General features: G+C 41.2%; 3 protein-coding genes across 3 annotated transcripts; all 3 read left to right on the top strand.

Moving 5' to 3' along the window:
- The first annotated feature begins 1,500 nt into the window (after positions 1-1,500).
- Positions 1,501-3,958, top strand: LOC139635809 (uncharacterized). The gene has a single exon (XM_071503300.1). The coding sequence runs from the start codon at positions 1,501-1,503 to the stop codon at positions 2,113-2,115; it is 615 nt and encodes a 204-aa protein (XP_071359401.1). The 3' UTR covers positions 2,116-3,958.
- Positions 3,959-5,347: 1,389 nt separating this feature from the next.
- Positions 5,348-18,689, top strand: misp3 (MISP family member 3). The gene is made up of 4 exons (XM_071503276.1): positions 5,348-5,926; positions 11,442-13,992; positions 16,660-16,724; positions 17,921-18,689. Exons 2-4 carry the CDS (start codon positions 11,508-11,510, stop codon positions 18,014-18,016), a joined length of 2,646 nt encoding a protein of 881 aa, XP_071359377.1. The 5' UTR covers positions 5,348-5,926; positions 11,442-11,507; the 3' UTR covers positions 18,017-18,689.
- On the top strand, positions 6,689-8,548 carry LOC139635810 (uncharacterized). Its single transcript, XM_071503301.1, has one exon. The coding sequence runs from the start codon at positions 6,796-6,798 to the stop codon at positions 7,405-7,407; it is 612 nt and encodes a 203-aa protein (XP_071359402.1). The 5' UTR covers positions 6,689-6,795; the 3' UTR covers positions 7,408-8,548.
- Positions 18,690-24,512: the final 5,823 nt, after the last annotated feature.

Here is a 24,512-nt window from a genome sequence, read left to right on the forward strand (position 1 = left end):
ATAGGATAAGGACATTTGCCTTTGCTGTGACACACTGAAGGAGCAGCCAGTGAGACAGGATTCAAACCTAGAGAGCGCCCTGCCAAAGATTCCCGGAGATAAGAACCGAGGACTGAGCTGCAGCACTATCTGCCCTTTCATCATTCTTCAGTACTGACTTTTTTAAAATTTAAGTTGATAGAATATATTTTAATTTTCATTTTGATTGCACTGAACTTATAGGAAATATGGTAAAGGTGTGGAATGACAAGCTGGACAAAGAGGCAGAGGAGTTAAGGTAAAAAGCAAGTTTATACATTTCAGAAGTTTCTAAAATTCAGATCAGGTAACTTAAGCAACAAGGTCAGAAGTGGAGCAGGTAAGAGATCATGCAGACAGGAGGCAGACAGACTGAATGCTATGACACTAGAGCAGGCAGTCTGGCAAAGGGAGCGTTAGTGCACCAATAAATAGGCTATACCAGAAGCCTGTTTAGAGGAATGAAGGGCAGATGAGCAGGTGATTGGATGGACTTTGGTTGAATGAAGCAACTATGACGCTGCATTTTCTGAACTGTATTCTAGGTGGAGAAAATGTCTGTTAAAATGTTGTTTACAGGGCACGTGCCACGTAACTGCAACATCCACAGTTTGACTCCGAGGGCTTCTGTTGTGTGTCTACCCCTCTCTCCTCACACATTTCCTGCTGCTCTCTATTGCTCTCTGTTCTCTGACTGTGGCTCTGTGCAAGGTTACAAAACGATGGAGAAATCCAGAACTCAACCTGCAGTGCCTGGTTCCAGTTGCTCAGCTTAGAACAGTTGCTGTTCTGGGTGGGGTTTAGCAACCCATCTATTGGCTCCCAGCACCATAGTCTTCATTTAACCAATCAGACATAAGTGACTCTACAAATAACTTCAAAATATAATTTCTTCCTTGTTATTGAATAAACTATAGTTTGTGTAAGATTGCAACCAGTTACCAGTGTTAATTTGACTCTTTACTAAACTGTGAATATCAAGACTGAAAGAGTAAGTTTGCAATGTGCAATCTTTATTCACAAACTGCACTTATTTGTATTTTGTTTTCTTTTAATATATTAATGATATGTGAGTCTTAAGACATAAGGAATATTATCTGTAAAGCTCTAATCCTTAAAATCCCTCAACAGTAGCTATAGTTTAATTCTGCATTTCATTAAACAAACTGTCTTCCAGTACAAATATTAATATTTTCAGAACTTCCGTCCATTTCAGAAAAGTAAAAAACAAGGTCACCACAGGTATAAGAGCCAACAAGTAAACCTCCAGTGTAAATAATCAAAGGTCACTGTGCTCAAAACATTCATTCATTTCACAATCACAAAAACCACAGGTGAGACTTTGCTCTCTGGTATTTTCAGGACTGTGAAACTTCAGGTTTTTGAAATAACTATAAAAGCAGAAAACCAAGAGATGAGAGGAGATGTGATATGATTATTCCAACAGCCGCCTGAAAACAATACATTACACAGCAGATTATAATGTCAGCACGCAGAGCCATGTTCGCAGTGTGTGTCATCGCTCTCCTCTGCCTGGTGTCTCTGAGCCGTGCAGCTCCTTCGGCCTGTGAAGACCTGCTCCAGCCTGTGGAGCAACTGGATCTCAACCATTTAGAGGGCAGACGGACTTTAGTTGCAGGAAGTCTGAGCGACCAAACACTCATTGAGCGATTAGGACGTAGAGACAGTGCCACCGCTAGCTTCTCCAGCAACACCAGTACAACCGACACCTCCTTCAGACGCAGCATGCGTTTAGACAACAACTGCCACTATGCCTCCTACAACATCTCCCTGGAAGGCAGCAGCTTCACCTTTGACAACGGCAGCGTCACCACAACCTTCATCCGCACCTCCTGCCATGACTGCATACTGTTGAGCTTTGATGTAGAATCGGGGAAGAGGCAGCATTTTTACCTGTTCAGCAGGAGGAGACAGCTGGAGCAGAAGGAGCTCGATGACTTCAGGGCTCAGGTGGAGTGTCTGAACATGCCCCCACCAGTTGTGATGGATCCTACCAAGGAGCTTTGTCCAGAACAAACCACCACCAGTGATCCAGCGGCTCAAACTGAAGAGAAAACAGAGGGAAAGAAAGACTGAAACACACAGAAACAATAACTTCACAAACTTTAGAAAGATGGCAGAATGAGTGGATAGTGGTTGTTTTTGAAATCATTACTCATGAATTTGTAACCGTCTTACTAATGTGTTAGTAGAATTTAATTTGTTTTTATGATGCAACCTTTTGAGAAGGGTTCAAATTTAGCAGATTTTACTGGACACACCACTGAGCATGTGCAGTGCAGTATATGCATTCAAGTGACAACTCTGTGTTTGAAAAGCACGTCTGACAACATGACGTGGTGTGCATGATAAATTTGACTTTTAAAAGCTTAATGAACTGAATTAATGCAATGATGATTATTGGATGATTTTGGAAACTCCGTTTTCCAAACATATTTGTATGGTCATAACTTTGAAGGCCCTGAAATCTGATTTTCCACATAAGCTTTTTATGCTAAGCAACAGGTTCCTACATGGAGAAAAGTTCCTGCCAAAGTTAAAACAGTTTGAACTTTTCTCCAGGCTTCAGGCTATGAACTTTAATCTTTTCAATAACTGAACAGATGTGTAGAAACAGACTTGTCAGTTTATATATTCAACAGTTGTGTGAATATGTCTGTTTGTATGTTGACACAATTCTGCTGCACAGCATGTGTTGTCTGTAAAATTGTATTTTATAAAATGATTCCAATAAAAAAACACTGAACTTCAGCATAAAATGTTACTCTGGGTAATGGCTAAGTATAAAATAGAGTTAACCAGTGTTAATATTAACCATTTCTCCAGTGCTCATTTCACAATCACTAAATCCACATGGGACGCTGCTCTCTGGACTCTCTGCTCTGGATGTGCAGTATTGTGAAACTGGACGTTCCTAAAACAACTATAAAACCAGCCAGACCTCTTATTGAGTCTGACTTCAGTCAGACACGACCTGATGACTGAGGGCTGATATAAATGTTACTTACAGCACAGTGTCTAATAATACAGAGACATGTTTGCTGTGTGTGCCATCGCTCTCCTCTGCTTGGTGTCTGTGAGCCAATCAGCTCCTCCGGCCTGTGAAGACGTGGTCCAGCCTTTGGATCCACTGGATCCTCATCATTTGGCGGGAAGATGGGTCTTAGTTGCAGGCAGTATGAGTGATTCTACACACCTGGAGAAATTCAAGACTAGAGACAGTGCCAGCATTACCTTTGCCAATGCCAGTGAAACCTCCAAAACCTCCTTCACACGCACCTTCAACTTTAACGGCACCTGCCACCATCTGGACTCCAACATCACACTAGAAGGCAGCGGCTTCAGCTTTGAGCAGTTCAACCTCACTGTGACCTTCCTCTACACGTCCTGTCCAGACTGTGTGGTGATGCGCTTCAACGATGAGTCAAAGAAGCCGCTGCGTTTGTACCTGTTCAGCAGGAGGAGGGAGGTGGAGCAGAAGGAGATGGAGGAGCTCGAGGCTCAGGCGAAGTGTCTGAATATGCTTCCACCTGTTGTGATGGATCCTAACAAGGAGCTTTGTCCAGAAAAGGTCTCCAGAGGGGAGGAGGAAACAGAGGGACAGAAGGCCTAAGACACTCTAATGGTACATGCTCACTGTCAGCAGGGGCTTTGTCAGGGGTAAATTCCTTCGTATGGTTTTGCAAAGACAGTGCCTTCAGTTGTCAAAGAACTGTTGTGAGTAACATGTTGGTGAAACGTTCTCCCTACATCAGTCTTCAGGCGCTGCCAACACAAGCAGGTGTATAGTATAATATCCTGATACAGGAGCAAACAAAGGAGCACGTTTGCATTCGTTACCTTTCAGCTCATTGTTTCCCAGAAATAATTTTACTAATGTTTAACTGTCATTAATTAATAAAACATATTGTCTCAGTCACTGAGCTTATTCGTGTTTTAGATGTAGTGTCAGATTGTCTTTTTTCTGTCACGTGAAAATTGAATGGAAACATGACAGAAATTATGTGTGATTAAAGATTCATGCCAGCTCTGTATGTGAAACCACAAGTTTGAACACAGCATGCTGCCACAGTTTAATGAATAATAAGGAAATGAGTGAAACTAATTCATTAAAAAGTGGTTTTATAAATTTCAGTTTGAAATTACACAAATTCCCTAAAATGTGCGTCTTTAAATGAATAATAAATTAGTGGATCTTGAGTTGGATTTGCAAACATCTTTAATCAGGCCTTTGAGTTTTTTTGTGAAGTGATATTCTGTATTTTTCCCTCAAACTTATTCACTCAATAACATTAAGATGCAACTTTTTAGAGGAAAACAGAGCGATATTCACTGTTTCTACAAAATGCCAAAGGTTTTTAAGTGAATATACTTGGTTTGATTGCAACACAGTAATGAAATAAGGTCGTCAGTTGGCAGACGTACTCATCTTTGAAGCTTATTACCATGGTTTACCATTTGTTTCATGCACTACATGAGCAGCAGATTATGACTGAAGAAGTCTGTATTATTCTGATGAAACAGCTTTGACACTGTGATGGTGATTGTGTCTGTTTTTATACCCTTGTTTCTACTTATGAAGAATTTAGCAGCATCTAAAAAGTCGACTGTTAATACAAGTATAATCACACTGTTTGGTTTTGATGTTTTACTTACAAACCAGAACAAAGATAAAACACCAAAAATAGTGAGTGACTCAGCTTTAATGGGATTTAATTTGTGTGTGTGTGCTCTTTAACAATAGTTGTAATTATGCTGACATATACTGCATAAAATGCAGAGGTGAGCGATATACATTAAAATGAATATAAAAAATCAGTGATATTTTGCAAATGTTAGATTTTACATTGAGGGAACTTAAAGAAATCGCCCTAACTGACCATTAGCTGCAGCTACAAACAGTATTTAGTGTAACAGCATGAGAGTGGCTCTAATGTTCTCATCTAACGCATCACAAGAACGTGAATAAGCGTTGAATAGATGTCGAGCTGTGCTATGTTTCATCATCATAAATTACATCTTGGACTGTGAACTGAAAATACTGAGTGGACACATATGATAGATAACTGTAAGTGATGTATAATTAAATATAATAGAGAATGTTAAAGCGTGTAATCAGAGCAATACAACCGCACAGTTTATTTTACCAGAGGACAAAATGAAAGCACATGGTTATATAATCACACAGCTTTCCTCTCCCTCTGCTACATCCCCTCATTCACTTGCAGTAAGTGTTTACACATCCACACTCATCAATATTTTTTCAGTTTTTAATAAAGTGTTTCAAGTGTTTATGCACAGATCTTTAATGAATTCCGCTCCAAAGTCTTCATCTCTGCTCACCTCATATTTTCTTCTACACAAGGAAGAACAGGAAGTCCTTGAACATTATTAACAGAAACCCAGTGACTCCAGCACCCTCAATTTGAAATAAAATAATACATTCTACATCGAAGAGCCAAGCCTCAGCTTTAATTTGAGCAGGTTTACGTAAACAAAGAAAGAACTCAGAGATAGAGCCCAGTGTTTATGGGTTCAAAAGTAATTGGACAGAGTCACATGCGGTCAAACCATCATATTGATTATAATAATTATCATTTATTATTTAGTGTAAAGTCATTTGAAGTCAATGACCTACAGACACCAGAGGTATGATCCCCAGTGCAGCTCTCCCAGGTCTCACTGCAGCCTCCTTCAGCTCCTGCTGGTTGTGGGGTCTCTCTGCCTTTAGGCGGGTCTTCGGCAGGTGGAATGCATGATGAGCTGGACTGACAGCAGGTGACGTCAATCCAAAGATCTTCCGCCTCTGCACTCTGAAAAGCTCTGTGGCTGCTCTGGCTGTGTTTTGGATCGCTCTCCTGCTGAATGATGAACTCTCGTCCACCAGGTGAGAGCTTTCCTGTGCACCTGCTTTTTTAGAAGTGTTGATTTTGGGAAACAACTGTATTTGATATCTCTGTTTTGTTTTTTTTTTTACTTTTAATTGAGCCCCATTATTATCTTCCTCACTTGCATGGTCACCACTTTACTCCTCATATTGACAGATATCTGCAGCCCAATCTAAATGTCAGCTCTCAGCCAGCTCTCATGTGAACTCTTTTGTGAATGAAAAAACTGAAACACAGCTGCCAAAGAAACATTTAGTGGTTGAGGGTCCAATTACTTTGAAACATTGAAATTTGAGTATTGTGTATTAAAAGGTGTATATTTCACATGCAGTTCATTCGATATTGGTACTTTAATGTACTTTAATTTTATTTCAAATTGAATGTGCTGAAGAGCAGAGTCTGGATAATAAAAAATGTGTAAATACTTATGGTCTGGACTCTACGTGCTGTACTGTATTTTATTTCTACATTAGTAAAATTTGAAAATTATCTGTTGTCTTGATTATGAAATGATGAGATGATATGATTATACACATGCATTGTTGCAGTCTGTGTATAATTACTTTAAGCCAAGGCAAGGTTGGAGATTGGTGATATTATTCCAATGCAAACATTATTTATGCCCATAAAATATCTAAATAAATAACCCACAACAGAAAACCACCAAATAACACAACTAAAAATCAAACTTTCTGTCATTGCACAACAACGGAATCCACAGTGAGATAAGAGATAATCGACCTGTCCTGTGTTGCAGCAGTGGACTTCATGTCATTTATCCTATAAAACTGGACAGGCACACCGACCCAGAGAGAAATCATAGCTGAGAAACTCGACATCAACACAGAGAAGCTCAACATACAGAGACATGTTTGCTGTGTGTGCCGTCACTCTCCTTTGCTTGATGTCTGTGAGCCATTCAGCTCCTATGGTCTGTGAGGAACTGACCCATGCTTTGGATCAGCAGGAGCCTCATCATTTCGAGGGTAAATGGTCCTTAGTTGCAGGCAGTCTCAACCACCTCCCATCTATGGAGGCCCTGAGACTAAGAGACAGCATCACGATGTACTTCTCCAACTCCAGTGAAGCTTCCACCATCTCTTATACTCAAGTCAACCGCTTTGGGGACCAGTGCCAGTACCTGCACTACAACGTTTCAGTGCAAAGCAGCAGCTTCACCTTTGATGTGGGGAATCGCTTCGAGCTCGTGGGGTCTTTCCTGTACACATCCTGTCCCGACTGTTTGGTGATGTGGTGGAATGTGACGTCACCCAGGAGGCAATCTAAAGACTTGTACCTGCTGAGCAGGAGAAGGGAGGTGGAGCAGAAGGATTTGGAGGAGTTCAGGGCTCAGCTGAAGTGTTCTCAGCTGCCTGAACCTGTTGTGATGGATTCGACTAAGGAGCTTTGTCCAGAACTGCCTGAGAGTCGACCAACAGCAGCTCAGATCGAGGAGACATCAGTGGAAGAAAAGCCGTGAGGGACTCTTAAACACATTGAACATGATATTTAGTCACACTATTTATGACAAAAACAATGCTGCTGCTGCTTTGTAGAGGTTGGATATTTTCAGATCCCCTTCATTCATCTAAACATCCTGATTTTTGGATTAATACACTGAATACAGCACAGCATGATGGGATTTATTTAGGTAGAATGTCTATTCATGGTCTGTTTTGGTGTTGTCATTTAGCACATATATCCCTCATGTAATGCAGCTGACCGTTTGAGCAATCAGTATTTTTTCTTTCTTTGTTTTTCTCCAATATGTAGAGAAGCTGAATTCATAAGCAACAAAATGTGTCCTTGTCCAATCCAACAGCCTCAAGGAGTTTTGTCGCACAGACCTACGTGGCCTGGTATGACCTGTAGCTTCTGGTGGCTAAATTTAGCAAATGTAAGAGAGAGATTGGTATGAAAAGAAAAAAAGAAATCCAGTTTATTCTGCTGTGCTGTAGATTAAAAAGTGGATTGAAACTGAAAACATGAACATTTAGATGTTTGCAAATGTAACAGGAAATGTTAAAGCATGTAATCTCAGATATAAGTGGACAGAATTAAAGCATGCAGCGATATAATCACATCATCCCTTTCATCCCTCTGGTACATTCTTTCATTCACTTGCACGGTGTAATAATTAACATGCTGCTCACTAATTGGATTAGTACTATACATTTTCAAATCCACAACAATGGGGTAAGCCTCAAGCACACGTCTTTGTGCATGCACACATGCACACATGCTTCTTGTGTATGTATTGGTGAATGTTTGCTTGTGTGAGCCTGGCGTGCAAATGTGGGCGTGCACAAACAATACACGGAGGGTGTTAATGTGCACCAGGGAGGAGATACAGGCAGCAAGGCTCTAGAGCTGTGAGGAGAAACAGCTTCCCTTTGTGTTGATGAAACAAAAGTGGCCTGAAACAAGAAACAACGTGTGTATTTTCAGAAATGTGTGTCTGTCATTCGGAGAGCATCTTCAAAGCGTTCTGTTAACAGGTATGTGCAACTGTATATTCAGAGTTTTCTGTGAATTGTTCTACTCCTGTTGAACTTCAAATTCTTGTACACATTCATGAAACCAATGTGGTAAAAAATAAAGAATGTTACAGAAACGATTCAGCCAAGCTTGCAGAGACTACTTTTGTTACATCTGGCCACAGTGACTCAAGCATATCGCATTAAGTGACTGTAAAATGTGCAAAGAACTATGTCAGCAACCATTACACTGCAGCAGAACTAATTCTAATTAGAGATGAAGTTGGCTGCATTTATTTAAATTCATTAGCATTTTTGTCAAATGCCCTTAGATCTTAAACTACCTCAGGACACTGCTGACCCCAAAAAGGAGGGCAAGTTTATTTGTAAGTCCCGCCGCAGATGTATTTTTAATGATGATCATGATTTTGCTGTTCTTTTGATAAAGTGAGCCCCTTTGTAGATAATGAGCAAAACACAAGCCTGTTATGTAATGGAGTTTTAATCTGCAATCTCTTGCAACCGTACTTAACCAAATGAGAGAGATGGATAGAATCTTTGGTTAAACTTGTTCTGTGCATCTTAGAAAATAAAAAAACAGCTTTTCATATTAGATATATAATGCTTTACGTTTGTTAAAGCAAATGTGCATAAGGGAAATATCTCATTAGAGTTAGACAGCATGCCAGAGTTTACACTTAAAGTACATTGCATTAGCATTTCCTCAGTATAAATGAGGGCTTTGTTTGACTGCTGTAGCATTGCATGATCATTGTATTAATTGATTTAAGCTTGTTTGTTTTCAGCAGGATTTTGTGCAGAATTAGCAGGTGTGCATGAATAGAACTGTTTAAGCAGAGATTTGCAGTAGATTGCTCACTGTGAAATGTTCATTTTCATGCTTCATTTCACAATGAAACTTCACAATGTGAACCCTCTGCCAGTGAGCGATATATTATACTGAACTATATAAGAATGAGTCTGTCAATGTGTGGTCAGGTCTGACGTTCACCCAGGTAATACCTGAACATATACAGTGTTCTCCACTTGTTTGGGGTCAGTAAAGCTCAATTAATGAGCTGAGGCTTTGTCTCATTCAGACACAGTGAAAACATTGTGGGAACGCCAACTACCCAAACCCCCCCACCTTCTCTCCCCGTCATGCCCCATGAGAAAACAGCTACTCTGACAGCAGCCAGTCTACATTTCATAACACTGGGGACTGAATGGAGTCGGTGGCACTGTCCATTCTGATCAACTGTGATCTGATACAACATGAATATGTTTATATATGTTCATGCACAGTACAGTGACTGCATGCAGCTGATTGAACCGTTCCCCAGACCAACCGTGGTTGATTGTAATCAGTGTCTGTCATAGTGCTCATGACTCACTGTTCCCAAACCGTATTTATCCTAATTTACCCTCAGTGGGCCACATTGTTCTGCTGTGGTATCTACATGCTCTGCCATTATTGTTACCACTGTGCTCCCATTCTTCCTGCCACCGTGTCACACTGTCAGTCCTTATTATCTTTGCATCAAGTGGAAGATGTGCTGTAACTGACTATTTATCTATGTATCCCTCCTCTCTGTCCATCCATCTCAGTTCATCAGAGACTGGTCCCCCCCCCCCCCCACCCCCACCCCCACCCCCCCCCCCCACCCCACCCATCTGATAAGATCTTTCCTTTGAGATGTTTTATTACAGAAAGTGTTTGAAACCCACGACCAAAATACTCATAGATTCTGTCATTGTGTTACTTATGGATGGTGAAAATAAATTATTAGCCCACTTTGAGAACCACTGCCTTAATGATCAGCCACAGTGTTGGAGTGCAGCCTAGAGCGGCTTGGCAGGGATCACAGAGGATGAGAAGGGGAGTTTGTCAGAATGCAGGCTGAACAGAAGACCACATAGGTATTTGTGTGTGTGTGTGTGTGTGTGTGTGTGTGTGTGTGTGTGTATAAGAGAGGTATATGGAGGGCAATAATATTGATAATGGGCATGTTTGTGTGTGTGTTAAAGAAAAATAGATATTGGAGATGCTGGACTTCCCTTTAGTCAGGATACCCTGCGGCCAATCCTATTGTTACTTCAGATTATATGAGTGTGTTTGCGTGCGTGTGTGTGTGGTACTGAGCTATTCCCCAGCCTGTAAGCTGATTAAAGGAAGGTGTGTTCAGCAGAAAACTTTATACGTTGTGGAGTGGAGCACAACAGCTTCTCCCTTCCAGCCAAAGCCGAGCGCAGCATTGTGAACTGACTGCCTGTCATACAATAACTACAGCACTCAGTATGCCATTAAAAAGATGAATGCACTACACACTAACTGAATCTTTGCTGCTCTAATCCTGCACACGCTGGCATACACAATTTCTTTGCACAAACACACAAATGGGTGACAAATTAAAAGAAAAAACAACATAAAGTGACGTGGTAAACCTCCAGAACAGCTTCAGTGCTCCTTGGCATAGATTCACCAAGTCTCTACTGGAGGTATTAATCATGCTTTTCAAACATATTCCCTCATTTAGTGTTTTGATGATGGTGGTGGAGAGCCCTTTCTGACCCATCACTCCAAAATCCCACAGATGTGGTTAATTGTGTTGAGATGTGAGGACTGTGAAGGCTTTAGCATCTGATTCATGCTCATTTTCATACTTATTAAACCACTTATTGAATTCATGTGTCCTGTATATCTGCATTTGTTTTGTTTCTCCACTTGTGTTTTTGAATAATTCTAACAAAACACATTACTGTAGCAACCTCTGATGGCTTAAACAGAAGTTGACATTATGACTCACAGAGCAGACAAAAAAATCCCTGTTATCTGAATTCAAATGCCATTTGGATAGAAAAATAAGTTCATATAGTTTTTTTTGTCCTTTCATAATAATTTTCTTTTAAAATCTATGTTTCTTTCACCTGATAATAAGCTGCTGAAATAGAAAATGGGTGGCCATGTTTGTTCCTGAACCCCAATAATCACCCTGTTGTTCCCCTCTCCCCTCTGTGTCCCTCTGCTTCCTCTCAGACTAACTGGCTGGAGGCCAAACATCCTGACTGCTCCAAACGGTTTTACATTTGCTGACTTGTCACCATGGCAACAAAGCCTGTGTCCTGGGAGGAACAGGGTCCTGCCAGCTCACTGGATGAGTGGGTCAATGAGTCCTGGGCACAGGGTGAAGTGGATGCAGCCATAATCCACAGCTCCCCTATCCAAGACAAAAAGGCTCCCCGGGCAGAACCTGAGGAGGACATAGACGTCCTGGAGCCTGGAGCTCAAGATGAAACTCTGCAGAGGAACCAAACACTCTCAACAACCGAAATAGCTGATGCAACCATTTTGGAAAATCAAGGATCAACAACCCCCAGGGAGACACAAGAAGTTGTGACAGAATCAGAACAGGTTCCCAAAAAACAATTAGAAACATCACAGGCTCTGGAGGCATCTGAAAAGTCTGCTGATGAATGTGAGGATGCTTTCCCACCACCACCACCACCTCCTCCACTCAGTGCCTTATCAACAGAAGAATGCCTTGAGAGAGAAGGCTTTTCCAGCCTAGAGGGTGAGGAGGCCGAGTGTATCAGTGATGTAGAGATCTTCTCAGATCCTGCAGAAGATCTTATGTCTCCCGGTAGGGACTGGGCACAGACAACCCAGCTCACTGAGCTGGTCGATCAAGAGGTAGAGTCAACATCTGAGGAGATGACAGAAGATAACATGACAGCAGAAGACAACAGTGAACGTGAAAAGAACACATTAGTGGCTGCTCACCGTTCTCCCTCTGACATTAACAGCTCAGGTGATGTTTACACTGTGTGTTCTCCACCTTTTGCTGATGAAAGTGAGGAAGAGGAGGAAACGAACATGGATGTTACATCCTACCAGCAGCAGTGTGGTACACAAGACATCAAAAGCAAACCTGCCAATCAGTCAGTTTCCACTGAACAGGAAGTGCCTGCAGTTCCCTCAGCCGGTCAGCAGGGTGAGCTGTTGCCCCAAAGCCGATCTGGACTTGCCCCCAAGGGAGTAAACCAGGAAGCTGCACAACAGGTGCAGTGCCAGAACTCCCCACCTTTGTCTACCGTTGCCATGGAGCTGTCCAATCAGGGCGGGGCAGTTTCCCAAGGCTTTGGTTGTGTTGTCAGAGAAAGGCACAGTAGGGTGGGGGAAAGGACAGAGGGAGAAAACGAGCAAACAGGTAGAGAGAAAAGGCAGAAAGAGAGTGGACTTGAAAGGAGTAAGGCTGTTGGGCAGCAACATGGCAGAGGACTGTTAAGATATTCAAAAACAGTCCAAGTTCAAGAGCTTAAGACAGAAAAATTCAGCTTTGGTGTGTCTTTTAAACGCAGCAAACACGTCAGAATGGAGAGTGACTCATGTGATGATAGCCAGAGTGACAGCGGAGTATCAGCGGACTTCTCTCCATGCAGCACTTTGGAGGGCAACACCACCATCTCTACAGCAGCTGCACCCAAAGAGACTCCCATTGAGAGGGAGATCCGACAGGCTATAGAGCGTGAACACAGCCTGAGACGGTCCAGAGGGCTTCCGAATCCACCCACGGCCCCAGAGTATGTAGAGATTCCTTTAAGAAAAACTGTTCTGTCCCAATCTGTCACCCCTGAGAGGTGTCAAGGCACAGACAGGCAGTTAGCTGGCAAGAAAATGCAGCATGAGATCCACGAGGAGGTCCAGAGGGAACAGGACCTGGTCAAGCTTGGGAAAGTTCCAGGTTTCTATGATAAAGGCACAGTTCGCCAACTCAAAGAGAAGAAGCAGCTTTTTGAGGCCTTTCAGAAACCCAGTGACTCAACTTTGACTGTCTCAACCAGGTGTAAAACCACATCCTGGTCCTCAGCCAGTGACGTTTCAACCCTAGAGAACCAGGACGATGACTCATCACAGACATCCACCACAGGAGGCTCATATGTAGAGAGGAGACGGAGCATAGACCTGCTAAGTCCTACAGAGAACCCCACCTTAGCCAAAGGAGGGGGATCCACCAGCTCAACTCCCCAAGGACGAGGCCTCTCCGAGGGGACTGGTCGCCAGCTCATCATCATCGAGAGTAACCTGAGTGTCCCAGCACAGAAGCTCTACCATGGCAAAGGAGAGGCACAGGCTGTCACCACAGTTGACTCTGGAAGTCCAAACCTCCCATCATCCAGGACGAGCAGACATGGAGGGATTAACGGGAGACAGCAGGAAAAGGAGGAGGAAGAGGAGGAGGAGGTAGCACCCAAGGAGAACCCCTTTTTCAAGCTGCGCTCCTCAACAAATTTAGTTAAAGTGGAGCAGGATATCCGCGAGGCTCAAGAGAGGGAGAAGGAGCTTCGCAAGCAGAGGATCAGCCTGTATGGGAGTACAGGGGGTGCAAGTGGAGGAGAAAGAGGAGGTGGAGGAGGTGGAAGAGGAGCAGGAGAAGGAGGAGGAGGAGGAGGAGGAGGAGGAGGAGGAGGAAGGAAGTTGGCAAGCTCTGAAGGAAAAAGTCCTACATTGTCTCCCTCCTCACAGAATGGATTAGCTGTTCCTGACTTACCTGGGTCATCACCCAAGTGGGGAACTGGACCCTCAGCAGGTTAGTGTGGCGCTGAGCTTTGGTTTAGGGGTCAAAGTGTGTCTGGAATTGATCCTGCAGACAGTGTGTTTGTGTGTGTGGAGGCTGGTGGTGTAGATGTGTATGTAATTTTTATATCTGCAGTCAGATGATGAAAACCCCCTGAAACAGCCCAGTGAGCACATTATTTCATTTTTCTCATGGTCAGTGGAAAACAAAACCAGTGTTAGCTGTTACCAACAATAAGTTTGCACCAGTAAACACAAGGTGGCCGCCCAGAAAGTAAAGTTATGTAGCTCCACAATAAAAGTAGCATCTCCTCTGTCACATTAATTGCAGCTGAGGTGAGAAAAAGTCCTGAGTCATATCTCAACACTGTTGTGTCAGCAAGAAAGGAGCTGGTTGGAAGAGTTCAATTTTGGGATGAAGTCTAAATCCAGAATTCAGAAAGTGCAAACAACTTGTTTTTAGTCCTCATGGTGATATACAGTTATTATTGTAGAGTAAACATCACACACAGTGCTGCCTACACAGGCCACTGACAGGACAGGTTATTAATGTGTGTGATTTCAGCTCTGCTGCCACTGTGTGCATGTGTTGTACAGCAGTGATTCATAACAGGCGTAGTTTACCCCAGGGGACAATTTTCTTTTAAATCAATTTGAAACAAAATAGATAAATTACTATTTGATTAACAAATATATTCACACATTGAGTCAGGACACAGCATGTTCCAGCTTAGAGTGTGAAAACTAGTTCATCTGCACATAGAGAAGTTGAAACAGTTAACTTAAAGTAATCAATAACAGTTCAACCAGTCAGGTAGAAATGATGGATAAATGATTTAACTAGCCAAAGGTTATGGATACATTTGGAAATCGCTAAAAGTGATGAAGAAACAGTTGAAATATTGAGCCAAGATTTTTGGATAAATGGAAAGAAACATGTGAAAGTAACTGATGAAAAGTTGAGGTAGTTTGCTAAAGATAAACAGTTAAAATAGATGGCAAAAAGTAATGCAGTTGATATATATATATATATATATATATATATATATATATATATATATATATATATATATACTAAAATGAAGACTAAATAAATGTCTAGCTTCTTCTCCAAGTGTAGAGCAAACCTGCCACAACAGTAAACTTATATGCACTTGTATATGATTATTAATGGTACTTTACATCAATTTTAAAAGCGTCTAAAAGTCTCAAATTTAGAGCATGAATGTCAAACAAACACATTTTATAACTGTGACATCATCTGACAAAATCACCAAACACATAATTTAAAGACAAAGACTGAGCTGTGATTTCAGCTGTATTCACTTATGAAATGAAATGAAAGTTAGAGACTATTGTTCTTTTCTCTTATTTAGTCCCAACTCCAGAACCTAACAGGTTTTTATTAGAGACAGGTTTTTATTTCTACCTCCCTGGGTTTGATATGTAGAATTGGTCACAGCTGTATCTTAGTACAAAGTTTTCAATCACTGCTGCGTTAAAGTTACTGCATTATGTATTAATACAAACCCAACACTTCGTGTAATCATTTCAAATTTAAAGCCCTCTAATGTTTCAGTGGTCAGAAACCCCTTACTTCTTAACAAGGCTTTTATTGCTGTACTGCAGGAAGCATATTATCTCATTTCCTGTTGCTGGTGTTTCTGTTGTTTACATGTTACTCAGATCTGCTAGTTTCTTTAGCAGTTAGCGATGACTTCTCTCTCTCCTGCTCGGTGTGTCTCATATTTAGTTATTCCTCTGCTTCCTTCAGTAATGATGATACAATGAAAGTAGTTTATCTGCCATAATGGAGGCTCAATGTACTGGAAGCACTCCTCTGCGTCTCTGCAGTTCCCAAACAGCCGGGAAACCAGAGTGGCTCGGTAGACTGCCTGTAACAAGAGGTGTAGCCCCAAGCTCCTGGTTGGCATCCATACAGGGTCCAACCATGTATCAGGTCTATACCCAGTTTGTTTGAAAGTCTCCAAATCTACCAACAATGCACTAAGAGGCAACACCGCAGGCTGTAAACACCCCTACTGGAACCTGTTTACACTAGAAACTCAATCTCAGTGACAAGGCCCTCAGCTGACCAGTGGTGGAAATATGATCAGTCAGTCAGTCAGTCAGGGAGATAATAGGGCTGACCCCGCTGCTGCAGTCCAGCCAAAAAAGGTTGATAACTAATGACAGAGTACGTTTGACTGTTTGTGTGTGTTTTGTTGACAGGAAAGGTTGCCAGGGTGATTTTTTTTCTGACTGTATGAATGAAAGCGTCTCCAGTCGTCACAGTTTAACAACAGTTTGACAGACTGACCAGGGTGTGCCACTCCAGAATCTCAATGACCATGACTCAGTGCAGGAACAAACAATTGTTTATTGTTTTATATACAATGAGTTATAACCCTTTTTATATCCCTTTATCTCCAGGGCCTGTTCTCTGTTCCTATTTCACCATGTTCATGTTCAATAAAACAATTCTCTCCCTTCATTCCTTCAGCATTCGTCTCTGTCTCCTCTCATTTCTCTCTGCTGCTTCACTGTGTTCACTCATAATTTGATTCAAGGAGGCTTATTGCCCTCAGTGTGGAGCACAATCAAAATCACAGGAACACCTTTACCTTGCTCTTCCTGCCCTCACCCACTTTTTATTCTCCCTTTATTCTCTCTCTTGCAGCACACCAGTCTGTTGGCAAATTTGGCGTGTGGCCGCCACCCCAGGGCGAAGAGGGGAGGACAGGGGTGAGTCAGTAAAGCTTCCCATTGCAATGGCATTCAGACATTTCTGTTTCCTATGTGCCACTTGATATGAAAATTCTCCCATGGCTTCACAGTCTCATCTGTTAAGTATTTCTTGCTCTATAGATTAACGCACAAACTCTACCTATCTGGCACACTCGGTATAGGACATGAAAATGTAGGCAAATCACCTTCCTGAGTCTCCCTCGAATTCAGCTAAGAACATATCAGGTTCCACAAATCAGGAAGCTTCTGTAACTCAGAGTTCACGCCGTATATGAACTGAAATGTAGCTCTGGGGGTTGAATCAGTCGCTCACAGGCCAATGGTCCAATAGCGAGAGGCTCTCAGGAGGATGTCAGCATCTCTTCCGCACCAAATATGGGCCACAAACATCTGATAACATGTGGAACACACAGTAAGGAGCTTATCTTTATAGATAAGACAAGAAGGCAAACAGCCCTGAGACTGTGTGTGTGTGTGTGTGTGTGTGTGTGTGTGTGTGTGTGTTGGCAGTCAATAGCAGAGAAAGAGGAGAGTCAATTGACAATCCCACTGATTTGTGTTACCTGCCTTGTGGGTCTTGCAGCTCTTTGAAACGGTCTGTGATTAGAGTTGTGCTGCTCTGTGGTTTTAGCTGCTTAATTCAGTTTGGCTTTGATACGCCAGGTTTCAGCGGCATGGTCCAGTTTGACATTAGCATTAGTATTAGCTTCCTTTCCTCTCTCTCTCTCTCTCTCTCTCTCTCTCTCTCTCTCTCTCTCTGTCTCTCACTCTCCTTCTTTCTCTCAGCTGGTTGGTTATCTGCTTTCAGCACAGACATGGTTCCTGATTATGGTTGAGGAACAAACGGAGGATTGCAGGAGAAACTGGCCTCAGTTGTTGACTCACTTGTACTGAACATGGCTTTAGATCACAGTCACATTAACCTCCCTTTGACTTACAAAGTTAATGATGCTCGTCCAAAGGGATGTCCTCTAGAGGGAATAAATTCATGCCTCTCCTTTTATCTTTTTGCTCCTTTTTTCCCCCTTGTTGGCTTATTGGTCTCATCTCTGTCTCCAACACATCTGATGTTTCTACTCTTCAATTCTCTTTCTTTTTTTACTCCCACGGTCACATACAACTTTGTGTCCACGTCCACTTTTACCTCGCAGTCACCACTTACTCCTGCTGTCCTCTACTCCCTTTACAACCAGGTCCTCCTGAGTCCCCGCACCCCCAGGCAGAAGACCCCTCTAGTGCAGCGCTGGGAGTCAGGCCTGCTCAATGGACACATCGAGGACGACAACTGAGGAGATGCTGACAGAGGAAACTGAGGGAGGGGGGAAGGTTTACACAGACCTATAGTTTTTGAAGTGGATAGGTGAAAGACTGGGATGAAAGGGGAGACCTGTGTATGGACAGTGGGAACAGACTGGAGGAGGGAGCGGTGATGAAGAGGAGGAAAGAGAGAGTGTGAAGCAAGAAACAGGTCAGGGATTTGGGCTAGAAAGGGGGTCAGGAGGATTGGGAGCAAGGAAAAGGATTGGTAGTGGACTGAAAAACCCTGAAGAGTCCTTCAGCAAGGAGGAGAGAAAAAGGAGGAGGAGGGCCACCTATTAGTGGAGAAGCCGGCCTGCTTCTGCTGCTGGAAACTTCTAGACTAATGAACGTAAAATGGCAAATAATAACTATGATTCTGCACTGGAGAAAAGAAAAATGTAAATTTAGTAAAAACAGGATTTTAAAACCGTGATGAATTTCTTTACAACTGGATTTTTTAATAATTATGAGTTTTTGTTCATTGATGAAACTAGAGTAGCACAGTATCTGATATGGACGAAGGCTTGAAAAACAGTGTGTCATCACCTGTTTTTTTGCTTGAACTCATATCTTACATTAAGTTACACCAGTTTGTTACACCTGTACAAACTAATGCAATCCAATACAATAGCCATGCAATAAATCCAAACTTTGTGTTGCTCAGTTTGTTCATTTTCTTATTGCCACTGTCAGAGAATTGTTGGTTCAACTCTGTGGTAATTTTCGGGCTGTGTAAATGGTGAGGTTGTATTTGACTGTGTTCACTACTCCAATATATTTATGTACATAAGGAGGCAGAACATAATAATTCTCATTGATGTAGACCAATGCAGATTCAACCCTGAAAATGCTACTTTACAAAAACAATTTATTGAAGGGTTGTTTTATATGATCACACTGTAGGTGTTTTCATCAGTGTATATAGGCCAGTGATATGAGTTATTGCACCATGAAGAGCTTTTCTTACTTTCATGCATCACTACTGAAAGCTGGATCATAGTGCAATAAACCAGCTTCTTAACAAAGTGCAAATTTGATCTGAACTGCAGAGCTGAATGATGCTGCATAATACAAATGTAATGCTTAAACAGCAGCTGCTCTGTTGTAAGATTTGTAACATAATATAATAAGTGATGTACTTTGGAATGAAATTTGACACACATATAAAGGCTTCCTCTTCCTTTATTTCTGTATATTTGTGTCAGATTAAGTCAGATCTTAATAAATCCAGACTTATTTCACCAACTCTTGTTCCAGTTCAAGATTAAAGTTGTTGGTGTGGGATGAAGGCCATACTGAGGTCACATCATTTCTCCGTCGTGTTCTCTCCAGTTTCTCCTAACTTTTTCTGACACTGGCTTTACTTCATCAGTGTTTGGAGTATTATAAATAAATAAATTTAATTATAAGTAAATATTCAGAAAAGTTCTGTAACCTTTGCCTTTGCACAAACTGCACGTTTGTTCAAGGTGACGAAACAGAAAGTTACCATAAAGCATTGTGATTACACCAAATAAGGAAATAGTTCATGTGTTATATGTTATATGGGTTATTTATGAACAAAAAGAACAAATTCAATCTTTTGATTGTCAAAAAGTCACTTGCATGCAAAGAAATGTACACGATCTTATCCTTTATAGTGATGAAAGAACCTCTTCTGAACAAAAAAAAAGGTATTTAATACCGAATATGTCTTTATGGGAGAAGTGTTCTCTTATTTACAAGCTGTACTATCAACACCATTCTCACATATAAAGCATATTAAAGCCCTGTGTGTTTAAACATATTTTACAGCTGAGGTCACCGAGATACCCAAATAAAGGTAATGTGCCATTTTCTGTGGCAAAGTCCTGAAACATGTCACCAGTTCAAATTCGTGTTTATAAGCAATTCTCATTAAATTTGGGTCATGAAATGGAAAGATGAGAAAAACATGAATCATATTCTTTGAGCTTTTAAAGAGGGTTCAAGGTCTCCAGGACCCCAGCAGAACTGTGTTACAGCACATGTTTATCCCCCTGATCTGACAGGAACGAGACGCACAACATAATGTCACTGATCCAATTATACGCCGTATGTGCTGCCTTTATTTGGGTCCCTCGCACTGTCAGTGGTCAAAGAGAAATGTGTCACCATGGTTACAGCTTTGGAAGATGTTCTTTGCTAGAGTTAAACAGCATGAATGTCCCAGTGGGCCTGTGTGTGTGTGTGTGTGTGTGTGTGTGTGTGTGTGTGAGATCACGCTTTAGTGACCTCCCAATCTCCTGTGAATAATTCATCACCTCATTCTGAGTGGACGCAGCCCAGTGACATTGCCAGAACATTATTAGGGTGGAGCTGCATCAACTTCAGTGTTCAAAGTTATTAATAAACTTAATTCCTCACTAGACAACTTCTCTCATGTTGCTACAATGTCAGGCTTGATGGCACATCCACTTAGAATTAAACTGATACATGAAAATGAAACATAGCAAATCATACACTCTCTCTACCAGACCAAAGCTTGGCCCTGAGAGTATGGATTGTAAAACAATCTCCTTTCTCTTTTTATTTTGTGACCTTAGATAGAGATGAAATATTATTGTTTTATACCCACACTGTCAAACATGGAAACCTAACCAGACAAGTAAAGTGCACCTTCCAGGTTATCTCTCACTCTGATATCTAATCTGGCTGCTGACCCAACGATAAGCCTGCACACCTGTCTATCACCTGCTCAGCTCCAGGCTCATTTCCATGATATTTCATCATCACTGTCTTCCAAAGTCCTGCTGGCATGAAATCATCGAAGCAGCACTGTGAGAGGCAGCCGGCATTTAAAGAGGATTAGCCGCTGCTCTTCTAATGCCTCTTTGTCAGGAGGACAAAAGTATGAGCAGAGGTGGAGGGGATGAGTGTGTGTGTGTGTGTGTGTGCATTTGTGTAGTTTTTAGATTTAATATGTGAGGCATGAAAGGTTCTATTTATACTTAAATGACTGTGTGTTTGCCACATGTGTTTGTGTAGAGGTAAACTCTACTCCCTTGCAGTGGTGGCATGTGACTAAATATATTCACTCACACACATTAATTACATATCATTTTAATGTACTTGTACATATTTGAGTTCTGCTGTTTTATGCTCCTTCTGCTTCACTACATTTCTGAGAAAATGACAGATACACTTGGTATCAACAGATATACTGTTGGATCTCCATGAAGGTTTACTGGAATGAACCATGTACTTTGTTACTAATTATTTGGAAAATATAAATTTCCTTGACAGAAAAGCTCAATTTAAACTCAAGAAAATATTCAGTCATTATTCGTTTATCAATGAAAACCTTACTTTGCTTATACTATGTTGATAAATGTTGTCCCATCATTAAATGTTCAGCTGATCTGCTGTGCATTAACTAAAAGACTTTTCAGGTCACATTAGGAATAAATTGGAAATGATTAATTTGACTGTTTAACTAAAATTTGAAGTTATATAGTAGATATTTTGTACATTATATTTTTCATGCAAAACATGTTTTATGTCATCTTGTAAAATAATGTACTTTAAAATCATATAAAATATGATACATTGCTATAAATTAAAGAGTCCAGCTGTATTAAAGCAGCTCAAATTAGCTGCAGACCAGTAAAGAAACATTTTAAAAGCAGGACTTTTACTTATAAATGAGTATTTTTATTTTGATATCACTACTTTTACATAATTATCTAACACCTGCTCCACCACTGCAGCCATAGAAAACATAACCCTCATGCACGAGTCAATAGGCCAGTTTCATCTGTCTACACAGTCACCACTCGTGCAGTGTACTGTATGTGTTTGAAGCCCCCCCCAGTCTCCAGTCAATGTGTGTCATACAGTATGTGTGTGTGTTCTGTCAACAGAAAATAAAAGAGATTCAGAGATTAGTCATTTGGTTTCCTCACATATGCCTTTTGCACATCATAATGCTCGGTGTGGGGGTGTGTTCTGTTACTTTGATGTTGGAGAGAGAAGGGGGAATAAAATGGCAACGCTGAGTCACAGAGAATTAATATAAAGCCATGACAGAAAATTTAATGCAGTCTGTATTTTATTGTATGGTGGGGAGGAGAGGATCTGTATGTTCACATATCTCCATCTAAACATGAAATTGTCTGTGTTAACATGTTAGTGACATAAACCTGGGATGTGGAGAATATCTGCTCCAAATCACTTTGTTTAGAGACCATTCATCTTTAAACAGAGCCAGACAAATTACACCTAATTCCAGAAAATTACTGAACAAACTGGTTTGTGTTGCTAACAGGTGGAAAAAAAATCTCACAATTTTTGGAGTTGTTCTAATAAAATAAGAAAAAATTAATAAATAAATTAAAGAAAAAATAAGATTCAATGCCTATTAGACAAATTATAAGAAGAAAAACAACTTCTTAAAATAGAGATTGTGGCAACATTCATGACAGAATATTTCCCAGTGCAGCAGTGAGAAGGCGTCTGACAGCTGGAGCCACTTCCAGGTTGTCACTGTGTAACCAGGCTGCTGAAACTGAGACTGTCACCTGTAGACACCTGTAATTCCAGTTTTGGTGATTTTCATGTTTTAATCTGATCAAAAACGAGTGTTTTTCCATATACAGTGTGATCTGCAGGTTCAAAGTACTTTCAAATTCTTTGTTCACTTTTCATGCTTTGTATATTTGCCTTAAAAAATATCACACTCAATAATTCATATCTGCTCTTGTCCTTGAAATATGATTTATTTCCCAAGACTGTCTGAGTGTTCACATGAAGCCGCTGCTGGAGCGGAGCGAACCGCTGGCCTTAAGCTCACGACTCTGAAATGTTCAGTTCTATGAACAAAGCCAGAGCATTTTTCTTTGACAGTCTATTGAAGACATTTACATGAAATATATTGCTACCCACCCTGAATCCTTGCTTTAGACCTGACTCACTAAATTAATGAGGTTCATTGCGTCAAATCAAATTATGAACACAATCCAGCTGCCAAAACTTTCAGGGTGTATATGAAATGCCGACACCTCCAGTCTTCGATTTCAGCGCACACCTTCATGTTCGGCCTCTGCGTACACTCCTTTAGCTAACACAGCACCGGGTGGCATAAAAAGGGCAATTACCATGAGTTTCAAGATTGCAAAAGTCATTTGATCCCGACCTGACTCATGGTTCAATGTGTCACATATGCACACACAGAAACACACAGTCTGCTGCAGGCCGCCGTGCTGCGGGTGCAAATGACGGTGCCACCACGGTTCATCAGCATGTTGAGCTCACATGACCCAGGGCTCTTTCCCTCATTCTGCCTCTCACTGAAACAGATCTGCCTGCTGCTGTTATCTGTGCCTGCGTGTGGCCACACAGGGAGATTCAATTATGACTCAAACATGAATACAAGCTCCACAAATCAAGCAGACTTTGCAACCCTCATATTCACCAGTCTGTCCTCACATCTCATCTGTCTTTTTTTTTTTTCCTTTTTGCATGAAGAAGAAAGGAATAAATACCTCCCCTGTCAGCTGCTGATAGAAGGCTCTGTGCTGCTGCTCCTGTGGAGGCCAGTAAAATGTAATAAAACCTTGAACTAAATACAGAGTTGGCTTTCTGCTGCTTCCTGAATGACAGCCCTTCTCTGCTGAGATACCGTCCACCATAAAAAAATCACATAAACAGGTGGGAGGTGAGTCTCCCTCATGAGTCCACTTACTTTCGTACTTTCACACAGTACTGAAGTCTCAGCACGATTACCCACAATAATAAAAGAAAAAACATAAATACAGACATGAGGGCTCAAACACAATGTCCTCAGGGTTGATGTTTGCCTCAACATCAGAGTCACATTGTTCCACTTTTTTGTCATTATGAAGGAGACCAGCTTGGTGAATCACACTCTTCCCGTTCTGTGCTGCAGGTGAGTTTTTGACTCTCTCATGATACATAAACGCTGCCCTCTGCAGAACATTTAGCAAAACTACAGCAGTCCATTTACAGGAAGTGTTGCCTGTTGGCTTCTCCTTCACAGTCACTACACAGTGTGTCCAGTGTGTTGTGCAGATACTAAGATCCAGGAGACGCGTCCCTGCACTGGACAAGCTGCATGCAGTCTGAGGTCTTCAGACAGGGACTGGTTTACTGCTCCTGTCTCAAGGTGTAAGACTGAAGAGGGCAGAGAGTTTGCAGTTGGAGAATCACAGCTTCTGTCTGATTTTCTGATTTGCAAAGTTATCTGATGTCATTTTTGTTTTTTTTATCAGATGGCTTTTTATAAACCTTAATTAATAAACTGAAAAAAAAGGGAAAACTAAAATTTCAAGGCAACAAAGTTCAGTAAGATTTTGTGTGAGATGATTTAACTTAATCTAAGTTTAGTGTTTGAGTTTATCGATTATTTTTTTATCCCCAATTTTATTTAAATTATTTTATAGATTTATAAATTTGATTTTTCTTTTTTAATTAATGTTGTCAGACCTTCTCTCTCTACAATCAGCCCAA

The sequence above is a fragment of the Trachinotus anak genome, unplaced genomic scaffold (assembly GCF_046630095.1).
Source record: "Trachinotus anak isolate AG129_WGS33_773 ecotype Australia unplaced genomic scaffold, CSIRO_AGI_Tana_v1 ptg000019l, whole genome shotgun sequence".
Classification (NCBI taxonomy): Eukaryota; Metazoa; Chordata; class Actinopteri; order Carangiformes; family Carangidae; genus Trachinotus; species Trachinotus anak.